This window comes from Drosophila simulans, chromosome 2R (genome assembly GCF_016746395.2).
Source record: "Drosophila simulans strain w501 chromosome 2R, Prin_Dsim_3.1, whole genome shotgun sequence".
NCBI classification, from domain to species: Eukaryota; Metazoa; Arthropoda; class Insecta; order Diptera; family Drosophilidae; genus Drosophila; species Drosophila simulans.
The window spans coordinates 2,818,575-2,830,689 of record NC_052521.2 but is presented as its reverse complement, the minus strand read 5'-3'; the positions used below and the strand labels follow the sequence as shown (position 1 = coordinate 2,830,689).

Sequence of the window (12,115 nt, the reverse complement as noted above, 5' to 3'; positions counted from 1 at the left end):
ATTGCTTCTAATTCTTGTTCTGTCGTGCACTCATTACTTTCGCCTTTTGTAAAGCTTCTTGAAGCGTACGCCAGTGGTAGTTGTTAGCCGTTATGTCCTTGGGATAGTACTGCTTCACATTCTTGTTTACTAGCATTCGTGGCTTTACAAAATTCTTTGCTGAAATATGGGTTGCATTAATACCATTTTAAGATACTTCTATAGTAATTACAAAATGCAACCAATCGCTTGGCTTTGTCTGCATTTGCTGGTTTGGGATAGTTTTTGGTAACATCGTCTTTAGAATCATTAGGAAGTATACCTCTATTAGTACACTTGCGACCCAAATCTATAGCATTATCCATTTGGCGGAATCCAAACATCAGGTCTAGCCAAAAGAAATATTTTGCTCGTCCTAATTGATCAAAAATACCTTATATTCTTGGAAGATGGAATTTATTTATTTCGCGATAGTCGACTACTAGTTTCCATCGCTTTTTCGCCGAATTAGGCAGTTATTTCGTGGGTACAGTTGGCTCGACGATGCTGTCATCAGTTTGTCAACTTGCCGTTTTTGAACGACGATGAAAAATTAAGAATTTTAATACTTTTGAAGTTCGTTGCGTTGTTAATTTTAATCTTGCAACGTTTCGCTTTTTTAATTTGCGCAGTCTGCAATAGTGCCTTCAGTTGTTGAATTTACTATTCGACTCATTGCATTCTTAGTGTTTACAAGTGCACTTGCGATTATAATTCCGGGTTGCAATTCCTGGATGGCTTTAGTATTGCTAAGTACCCGAAGCTGCGAATTGATAATTGCCCATGCTTACCGCCAACTTTCATTGTTGGACAGACTCCGCCTGTATGTTGGCAGGGTTGGCTAAATCAGCATTTGCTGTTGCAAACAGCATGTTCAATCCGGAAACAATCCACTGTTATTCGTCAGTTTCCACATTACTGTGACATCACTTTAGAACTTTACTAAGCAATGGAAAAACCTTATCCATTTACATGACCAAATTGAAAGATGTTTAGAATAAAATTTCCGTTATAATTATTTATTTATTCAGCTTTTAAATTTTGTACTCCGCTGCTCGCGTATTTTACATCGATCACATAACCAGTTTTAATTAATAAAATTTATAATAGTTCAAAATGGATTTATTTTTGAAAGAGTTTACAAAGAATAAAAAAAATAGCGCCTCACACTTTACAACAATACAAATTAGCTAAAAAAATACTAAAACAAAAACATAACAGAATGCTATAGTCGAGTTCCCCGACTATAAGATACCCGATACTCAGCTAGTGTGAATGCGGACACGAAATTTCACAGTTTCAAAGTTTTTTTTGGCAAATTGATAGAAATTTACAAGTCCTATAACATTAAAAAAAAAAATTCGAATATTGGTCCAAACGTGTGGGCGTGGAAGTTTTGTGCAGTTTGTGGGCGTGGCAACATGAGTCAACAAACTTGCGCTGCGTCTTTGTCTCTAGAATCTAAATGCTGAATCTCAACCTTCTAGCTTTTATAGTTCCTGATACCTCCACGATCATACGGACAGTCGGACATGGTTAGATCGACTCGGCTCTTGATCCTGATCAAGAATATATATACATTATAGTCGGAAACGCTTCCTTCTGCCTGTTAGATATTTGTCAACGAGTCTAGTATACCCTTCTGCTCCACGAGTTACGGGTATAAATACATGTGATACTGTACAACAAGATAAGGCTGATAGTTAGTTGTTGTTAAACTTTGTTTCCTTATTAAAACTAGATGCGACGGTAGCTTGATTTCTAGAGCCAACCTTGTAAAAATTACGCACTCTTTGGGTTTTGCTAACTGGCGTTTCAGTACTACCTTTTTTTATATTTAGCTTGTTGGGCTTCCGTGTACTGATGTTTTGACGCAGTTTAGCTGGAAGCAAATGATGGCTAACTTCAAAGTCTTTTGTATTAAATACTTCACAGTCTACCTGGATCATTTTCATTTTACCGTTAATTCCCGGATTTTCTAAGGGAAGTACCAACGACAATTTTGGACGATAACTACTGTTGTAACTTAATGCTGGAAGTAGTGCGTGATCCATATTAAATGAAAATACGTAAAAAGTATCATCCCTTCTCTTGATTTTACTAATTACATTTATTTGTTCGCGCATATTTTCAAAGGATTTCGTATTGTTCAGTTTTCGCCGTTTTTCTGGCAAAACAGATGTGTAATCATTTAAATCAATAAACATTTTTTGCTTTTCGTGTTTGATGTGTATGTCACGTTTTTCCTCAAAATAATTATTAAAAAATTCAAAACCATTTGAGTCCTCTTTTTCCTTTGAAAAATTGGATATGTTTAAAGTGCCGCTAATCCATTTATGTAAATTTTGAGCGAGCATAAAGTATTTTGATTGATTGGAAGAATTATTAAGGGACCTGCACCTGTTTATACAGTTTCGTGTACTTAAATATGTTAGGGGTGGAGGTTCATTATATGAGTAAGTATGAGATACATTTTTGGCAATGTTGTCCAAGGAATTAATTTTTTGATTGCGTATACCAGAACTTAAAAAATATAGAGACGGTTCTTTCTGTTTGTCTGAAAGAAATGTACTTAGATTGTTTTTTTCGTTATATTCCTCCTCTGAATCAGCCCATAGTAACCGTCGATTGGACATGCTTAATTGTTTTCCGACAGGCTCAATCTCACTCCCACCTTCCAAATTATTTGGTATGTTGAGATAATTTTGAAAATTTCCAGCGTTTAGAGATACCACAAAAGCCATAGCAAATAATATAGCAACATTTTTTTTAATCGTTGCCGTAGTATTATTTTTATTGCAATGTTTTGCCTTCGATGTAAATCTTCCGTTTTTATTTTCGCTTCGTTCAGATCCTAAATAGTTATGTAAAATACCATTTGCATTTCCAGATTCACACTGGCCAGAGGTGGCAAACATAAATAGCTGATCTCGTAATGTGATATTTTCCTGCAAGAAAGGTTTAAAACAAATAAACGTAATTTAGTTAAAAAGTCATCAGATAGTCGGAGCTAGGGGGGAACGTAAAATTTTTTTTTACATTCATAAAAATTGGCAGAAAACAGCAATATCAAATATAAATAATTAATAAATAAAATATATAATAAAAAATCAAATATAAAAATATAGACAATATAGACGTTTTTTTTGCGATTTGTAGGCGTGACCGAACTGTATATCAATATAAATTAGCAAGACAATAATAAAATGATAAAAGAATATTGTAAAAATTGTAAACGTGACAGTTCTGGTCGTGTCGCTCTTTTCCAATGGAATCTGCATTGTTAATTTAATTAACAAATATATTGCCAGATTGACTCGGCTAGAATAAATATACTTTAGAGTGTCAAACACGCTTCCTAATATCTGAATACATACTTTATGACGAATCTAGAATATCCATTTTAGCGGTTATAAAAATATACATTCTGAGACGACCCTGGTTCAGGCCCGCACAAATACACCTAACCAGTCATCACCACCACCGTTTCCGGTTAAATACATACCAACATTTTAGACACGATTATTATTCCCTTTATTATAAGCATTGTTAGTATTAGTATTTTGTTACCATTACGTTGAGGACGAGATTAAGGACACGGAGTCTATTCCGTCTATTTATTAGGACAAGAAGTCCCGCACGAGAAATCTCATTTAAAATAGACTAAGCTGAAACCATCGTTTTAGTATTTAGTTAGTTAGACAAGAAGCTTAGGGTGGCGGTTCCGATCTATCGATAATAACGTACGTACGATCGCCAGCGTGTCATTCATTTAGCTTGCCCTCCTTCCCTTCCGTCAGACGACGAGGGCAGACGTGTTATCCCGTGGAACTCGACGCGAGTAGCAAACCACGTGTTCCGCAGTGAACCCGAGAGTGCGCCTACCACGGACCAACCGGCTATCAAGTAGGGCAGCAGACAGGTTAATACCTTACCTTTTGTTGTAATAATGAAATACTGTGAACACTATCCACCTAATTTTTCGGTATCACAAAAACCGTTTTCTGGTGTCTTAAAAAGCTGTGATGACTTTCAGATTTTGTCTAGTGTTATGCGATAAAGTTACCTTTCAGTTATTATTATTAAATATTTTATTAAAATTTAATCAATTGTTTGTATGGGCAAGTCAGTCTACTCTACGGGCGGTTTGTTGGCGTTAGAGTGGGCGTGGCAAACGGTTTTCTTAAAATCGATAGAAATTTACAAGGCTCATAAAAAATTAAATAAAAAATCCAAACATTTTCTAAAAGTGTGGGCGTGGCAGTTTGATAAACTATTTATTTTTATCATGATTCTATATATATTTTCCATTAGAGGTTTAAACCTTGATAAATAAAACAGAGCTTCAATTAATAGTCCGGTCTGAATTTTTTCAATGCCTTGGTTGTAATAAATTTCATATATTTATATTTATTTAAATAATAATATAATTTACAAGTTACCCATTTAAAAACGTTACCGTTATAGGTGTTTTGGTTTTCCTACTATATTCCATAAAAGAGTTCGTAATTACGGATAATACCTTTGCAATTATGCCAAGCCGCTAGTCTTTTGCAACACACAGCCTGTGCAGTATAAAAGCGAGTTTTCACGTCATGAACTGATGCTTAAAATGACAGCATTTCTCCGTCAGTTTAAAAGAATACACCTTGCAGTTTTTGCAGATCTATACAGCCTTGAACATATTGAAAGACCTGGCTAAGCTTCGGCAAGCGAATAGAGCTTGATGTTTGGAAACTGTCATCCACCAACCCCCTTTGAACTGTGACGGATACGAACTTAGAAATAGCCGAATCTATGTACATAACACAAAATGAATTTCAAAAATGACTTTATAGTAGAATATTCAGAGTATTATTAGAGTATATTAGATTCAGAGTATATTAGAGTATTCAGCTTGCAACGTGTGAAAAATTAATAAGGCAGTGATTGTTGAGTGCTTGTGCCCGCACTTCGTGCCTCAAGATATGACTTTTGCAATAAACAGTTTTCATATTTTATTTATTTATTTTATAAATTTTTATTTTCTACTACGAATTATTTTTATGAAACAGTTATTTCTCAATGTATTCTAGTGTCTTTGGCCAAACCAATATATGGCCGTTACGCATCTTGTTATTCTAGTGTCTTTGATGCATCCCTATCACAACTATGTAGTTTGCAAGAAATCAGCAAGCAGGTGAGCATTATTCGTGTCTTATGTAGTTATTATAAAATGGTGTGTGGAACTTCGAATTGAAAAAGAAAAAAAGTAATTTCGGATGACTATGCAATACTGTTTTATGGTACGGTTGTACAATTTGGACATTATATTTTTCAAATGTGGTAGTGAATGAGCAGTAGTTATTGTAATGGGTACGACACTGCATCATTGAGTTGAAGGATGCCCAGGCATGCCCAGTGAATAAGTGGAAATATCTGCAAGTAGTTTGCAGTTTGGAAAAATCGAATTCAGAATGGTGGGTCGTAGCAGAATTAAACAAATAAGTTGCCATTAGAACGGCTTATTTTGACGCAAAGTAACTCCATGTCAAAATTGCATTTGGTGAACACCTGAAAAAACAGAATTGGCTTCGGCTTCCGTAGTTGCTAACTGGAGGTTGACTGACTTTGGTAACAGCACCAGTAAAGTAGAGGCAACCCCACCATCAGGAGCCGCTGCTGTAGCTTAGGCTACTAATATGGTATCAATGGCAGTGGATTCACTTGCGAGTCCCACAGGATCACTGAGCGGTCTAAGAGCAGAAGTAAGAAGGGACCCCAGTGCGGAAGTTGTAGGAATTGACTGAAACGTTTGTACCGTTAAGGAGATTCATTAAGACTTCCACTTTAAAATTCAATTTCTATAAATTGTGTGTGGAATGCATTTAATCCAGCAGATAAGGCCGGACACTCTGAATGCGTTTGTCGCATGATTTCAGATTCAAGGGGCCGATGATTGGCCTAAGCCGGTCAGAAATTTGACGAATGAATCCGACGCATGAAGCACAATTGTGAGTTCAGTTAGCAACTGGTGTAACTATACCCGTTTTTTCGGAGAGTAAAAGGACATACTAGATGCGTTGAAAAGTATGTAACAGGCGGAAGGAAGCGTTTCCGACTGTATAAAGTATATACATATATTCTTGATCAGGATCAATAACCGAGTCGATCTGTCCTGCCCGTCCGTAAGAACGTCGATATCTCAGGAACTATAAAAGCTAGAAGTTTGAGATTAAGCTTACAGATTCAAGAAAATCCTACTCTAACGCTTTTGAAAAATGTTTTGATATTTTTTCATTTTTTTTATAAGTCTTGTAAACACACTTTCGAAAAATTTTTGGATAGTTTTCATAATTGGTCGGGTAAATTTCTATCGGTTAAAAAAAAAAAAAATGTTTGCCACACCTATTCTAAAGCGTAAAGCAGCCAAACCGTTCACGTCCACACTTCTAAACAATTTTTAAAAAAATTATACAATTTCGCGTTAGCAATCACAATAGCTGAGTAACGGGTATCTGATAGTCGGGGAACTCGGCTATAGCATTCTCGCTTGCTGTTTATATATAAGATACGATTTTTTTCCAATTTTAATAGTAAATCAGAATTTTTTTGGATAAGGGGTTTACAAATTTTTTAATTACTTCCTCCTTTACTTCATTTAACACGGACACTTTTTCGGTGTTTTCGGTTTTTGGGCAGCGCCCATTATGTTGTAAATGTATTAATTTTGAACTTTTATTTACACCACGGGAAGTGGTATCCAAAAATATGATATGAGCAAAGACACTAGAATATTCTAGTCTCTTTGATATGACTTAAAAAATCTAATTACAATGCGGGAATCTGAAAAACATATCGAATTGTTTAAGATGAGTTTGGCATGGCAATGCTTTTAACGAGAATCGGACGCCAAAAGATTTGTAAGATTTGTAATCTGAATTACGAGATTGCTATAGTCGGCTTCTTCTGTTTTAGGCATATCGACAAATATAAAAAATAAAATAATTGAAAACACCTAATTTCTTGTCTGTATAGTGGGTGTTAGAGTGCACGTGGTAATCTTCTGAAACAGTAATTAGTTGCGTTCACAATCTTCATATTTAATGTAAATTTACTAGCTGTTATACTTGCAGTAATCACAGGCAGACAGACGGACGGAAAGTTGGAAATGGCCATATCGACTCGGCTACTGAGGGTTGGCTTTTATATTTTAGGAATAGAGAATAGAATCAAATACTATTCATTAACAAGATAGAATGCTATAGTCGAGTCCCCCGACTATCAGATTCCCGTTACTCAGCTAGTGTGAATGCGAACGCCAAATTTCATGATTTTTCTGGAATATCGATAGATATTGGGGAAAAAAGGAGTAAAAATTGAAATATAAATTTACACCACTAATAAATTTAAGAAAAAATATCCAACAATTTTTAAGAAATTTGGTCGTGACAGTGTAGGTTGGTTTTAGGGCGTGGCAAAAAGTATTTTGCCAATTGACAGACATTTACAAGATTAATACAAATCTGAACAAATATCAACACATTTTTAAAAATGTGAGCGTAAGAGTGGGCGTGACAACATAGGTCAACAAACTTGCGCTGCGTCTTTCTCTCTAGAATCTGTATGCTGAATCTCAACTTTCTAGATTTTATAGTTCCTGAGATCTCGACGTTTATACGGACGGACAAACAGAGAGACGGACACGGCCAGATCAACTCGGATATGGATCCTAATCAAAAGAATATATATACTTTATATGGGCGGAAACACTTTTTTCTGCCTGTTACATACTTTTCAACGATTCTATAAAAATTTGATTATTGTTTTTCAAAATATTCCAAAACATGCATTCCGAACGCATCGGTTGTTGCTACCTAACTTATTGATGGGTTTTCCCAGACAGGTTAAGATCAATTGAAAATTGGAATGTTAATTAAAGAATAGGTAAACAACTTATTATGTTAAGAAGGAATGCGATTAAAATACCAAATGAATGACAGGTAAAAATATTTAGTTTAGTATAAATAGTTTATTATTTAAATTGAAAGAGAGTACTTACAGCTTTTAGGGAATCGCATTCTTTTTCAAGTTTATTTATTCGAGTCTCTAATGAAACAACATACTCCTTTCTTTTTTTGCGTGATAAAGAAGCAGACTCCCGGTTCTTAATCATACGTTGATATTTTTTGTAGATCTTATCATCCATTTTATGTGATGTAGTGCTTTCTTTCAATGATTGTATAAAAGTTGAATTTTTTTTTTTAATAACGATATTAGTCCCGACATAACAATTTTTTTTGAAGGTCCTTTCTCCGTTACATTTCTCTGTTGGCAAAAGCCCTTTGTAATCATGTGCCAAAGGTAAAACTGTTTTTGGAACTTGATTATCTGGGTTCAGCTTCGTATTCATTGGCAAGCTTTTGGTTAAAGTTGAATTATTCCTTGAAATGTGATATGAAGTAAAACCCAAGTCCTGGGAAGTTTCCTTAATTTCGTTTTTGATATCTGATAGATTAGAAATTGTGCTGTTGAATTCTTTGTTGGGGATCCGAACTTTAGCAGGTTCAAAAAATGGATCAATCTTATCTGAATCGACTAGGAGTGGATAGAGCGTTTCTTCCAGAAATTCGTTAGAAGAACCGTTTACATTTGAACGATTTAAGCTTCTCGTGGGACAGGAACTAGGCTCAGGATAATCATGTCTACTGTTCCTAAGATCCAATTGAAAATTATTGTCATTTACATTTCTTTTAAATTCACCAGAACACGCCGAAGGAATTTGTTTCAAACAAGAAATCGCGGAACTTGAAGTCATTGTATTCAAGCTAAATTCTGAAGCTATTGTGTTTGACGAGAAATGCAATCCAAAGGCTTCTTTTTGAAGGTCAGGTATTAATTCACTTAGATCTAACGATGTATCATTGTAGAATGCTGATGAGTTCAGAATGTCGTTTACAACATTATTGTCGTAGTTATTTTCAGCCACTTCTCCCAACAGCGATAAATCGTCTGAAAAAAACATTGCGTAATTTATCTTAGAGAATAAAATTTTATAAATTCTTAAAAATATTACAGGAACAAGGGAAAATGCTATAGTCGGGCTCCCCGACTATCAGGTAACCGTTAATAAATTAAAAACTAATAAATTGTTAAAAACGGTTTTGGGTATTAAGAAGAGGCGTGGCCAAAGTGTTTTTGGTATACAGGTAGAAATTGGCAAGAAAAATCAAAACTTTTTCAAAAAGTTCTGTCTGTTCGGTCTGTGCAAATCGATAGAAATCTACAAGACAAATAAAAAAGTTCCTGGACTATCAGATACGTAATGGGTGTTAAATTGGGCGTGGCAAATGAAAAAATGTCAAAACAAAGTTTAAAAACTGTGGGATTGGCAGTTTTGTGAGAGTAGGCGTGTGCAACAAACTTTTTGATAAATCTAGTAAAAGCTTTTACTTTAAAGCAACATGTATAAAAAGAAATTGCCAGTTGGATGATCAGCATATGCAACGCCGGTGAGACAAAGTCTGCCTAGGACAAAACACAAAAATATACTTGAGGAGTTTGACTTTTACAGCTATTATGAGTGCTAAAAAAATATATATATATAAAAAATATAATATTATATATTATATATATAATATAATAAAAAAAACGCTATAGTCCTGTTCCTCGACAATCAGATCCCTTATGTTTATTCTTTTATGGACACTCGATAGAAATATTCAGAACAAATAAAAAATTTAAAAAAAAACGCAAAACCGAGGGGTGTCATTTTTATGCGGTTTGTGGGCGTGGCCAAAATGGCCAGCCAAATAATAAAACGAAACAAAATTGAAAAATTTTAAAAGCGAAGGCGTGGCAGTTTTTGGCTGTTTGTGGGCGAGGCAACATCAGAAAACAAACTTGCACAAACTTGCCTGTCTCTGGAAGCTACATGCTCAATCTCATATACATAATAATCAACATTTTCCACAATAAATCTTTTGAAATCTTGTAAACAAGCAGACTTAAGGCTATAGCCGAGTTCCTCGACAATCAGATCAGAAAATATTTAAAATTGTTCAAAAGATAGAGTGGGCATGGCAAAAAGTTATTTGGCAAATCGATGGAAAAATACAAAACGAATAAAATTATGAATATCGAAAAATGGTTCAAAATTGTGGGCGTGGCATTTTTAGGCGTTTGTAGGGCATTACAGTGGGCGTGGCAAAACGTTTTTTGGCAAATCGATAGAAATTTACAGGACATATAAAACTATTGTTCAAAAGTGTGGGCGTGACAGTTCTTTGCGGTTTGTGGGCGTGGTAACATGGGTCAACGAACTTGCGCTGCGTCTTTGTCTCTAGAACCTATCTGCTTAATCTCGACCTACTAGCGTTTATATAGACAGACGATCCACGCTTCCTTCTGCCTGTTACATACTCTTCAATGAATCAATGTATCCTGCGAAAAATAAAGCATACGCTGCCTGCACTTTTCTTCGGCCTCCTGAGGTCGTACCTCTGAAAGGTTTGCGGTCCCACTCCATTCGGCTCTCTCTGTGGCAGCCGGAGTGCAGCGGGGAAGTGTACTTGGGCCTCTGCTTTATTGCTTGTACAGCTAAGACATGCCGCGGCCAGACGAGAGACAGAGGACGTCAATGTTGGCCACATTTGCAGATGACGTGTGTGTCACCTACCCCTGTCCACCAGTCAAACTCAGCCAAATATCTAGGAGTAATCCTGGATAGGAGACTCACCTTCTCGAAGCATGTGAGTGTGAAAAGAATGCGAATACGTGCCGCGGCGTCAATGAATTTTTGGCTTAAAAATTCGCGAAGTAAATTGTCACTCTCCAACAAGGTGGCAATTTACAAGCAAATCATAGCTCCAATATGAAGGTACGGATGTCAAATCTGGGGCTTGGCCTGCGACAGCCAAATACGTCGTATTCAGGCTGCCCAAAGCAGAATCGCCAGGATGATTACCGGCTGCGATTGGTTCGTAAGGAACACATCGAGGCAATAAACATGCACTCTAGCCGGTACCACGACAGGTTAGAGCGGCATAGAAATCGCTTGCCAAGGTACTAAACAGAGGTCGCCCACCCAGAAGGCTCCGCGATCATAGTTTTTTTATGGTTGTCCTGATAAATTAATAAAAAATGAATTACATGTTTAAAATCAGAGCCATATTTAAATTTCGTTTAAACCTTTCAAAAGTTTGGCAGCGGTGACGATTCGAACTCATATTGTTAACTGCACGAAATAAGCTGTATGCCCTTTACGAATGGCAATGCATCAGTGATGGTCGGCAAAATATATTATTTCTTGATAGACAATATTGATAAGGAAGCGAACTTTTAATTATTAGGAAATCTTTTAATTTTTTTAATCGATTTCGCTGAGTCTCGGTTGCAAGCCTATGCACAACACACATAGCACATTATTGTGTTATTTCATACATATTCATACATATGATGAATTTGATAATAGAAATTGAGGCAAGACATTTTAAACTTGCTTTGCTTGTCACTGACAAGAAAGAAACTTACTGTATAATTTATATTCATTGATGTCCATAGCTAATCGGCCATAGAATTCTAATTGAATATGTTAACAGAGCCAGAATTGATTACCACAGCAGACGTCAGCAAATACACAACGTTTTGGCACATTAGAATATTAATCATCAATGCATACTATAATAGTAATTTCACATTTTACGCTTATATAGTAAGTGTACTTTTCACATCCGTCGGAGCAGTTGAGACTTCCTAAGAAATATCGATATAAAAATGTACTTTCGAAACAATCACAAAAAACTATAGCAAATACAAAAAAACTAGCAAATTTACCATGTAAAAACCGTTTTCCTCACTTAAGACGGATTAAACCTTCATAGCTTTATATCTGCTAGTTTTAGAGTGGCAGCTGAGAAATGTTATTTCAGAACGTTACGTTAAATTTTGAAAGCAAACAAGTTAAGATTTATCAAACAAGTGATAGTAGGAATACCACGCCAAATACCACACAAACCGCCAAAAACTTCCGTTCAGTTGAATAAGTATTCGTACATTAGCGAAGAAAGTCAAATTATAGATATTCAGGCATGCTCCGGTAAACGAATAAAATTATTAC

At 35.6% G+C, this 12,115-nt stretch overlaps 1 protein-coding gene across 3 annotated transcripts; it reads right to left on the bottom strand.

Annotated features, from left to right (window-relative positions):
* Window positions 1-1,021: 1,021 nt before the first annotated feature.
* Window positions 1,022-11,684, bottom strand: LOC6740662. 3 transcript variants are annotated; one of them, XM_016174202.3, is made up of 3 exons: window positions 11,530-11,684; window positions 8,060-9,009; window positions 1,022-2,966 (listed from the first exon to the last, which is right to left on the bottom strand). In XM_016174202.3, the coding sequence occupies exons 1-3, from the start codon at window positions 11,555-11,557 to the stop codon at window positions 1,722-1,724; spliced, it is 2,223 nt and encodes a 740-aa protein (XP_016026006.1). In that variant the 5' UTR covers window positions 11,558-11,684; the 3' UTR covers window positions 1,022-1,721. The 3 variants fall into 3 exon arrangements, with proteins under 3 accessions (XP_016026006.1, XP_039147394.1, XP_039147395.1); XM_039291460.2 differs by lacking the exon at window positions 11,530-11,684 and adding an exon at window positions 10,736-10,763; XM_039291461.2 differs by lacking the exon at window positions 8,060-9,009 and having other exon boundaries at window positions 11,530-11,641.
* Between the last annotated feature and the right edge of the window lie 431 nt (window positions 11,685-12,115).

Coding starts and splice junctions, on each gene's coding strand:
- LOC6740662 (XM_016174202.3), bottom strand. CDS start 11,557: ATGGACATCAATGAATATAAATTATACA. Junction 9,010..11,529: donor CAATGAATATAAATTATACA/GTAAGTTTCTTT, acceptor TGTTTTTTTCAG/ACGATTTATCGCTGTTGGGA. Junction 2,967..8,059: donor AATGCGATTCCCTAAAAGCT/GTAAGTACTCTC, acceptor CCTTTCTTGCAG/GAAAATATCACATTACGAGA.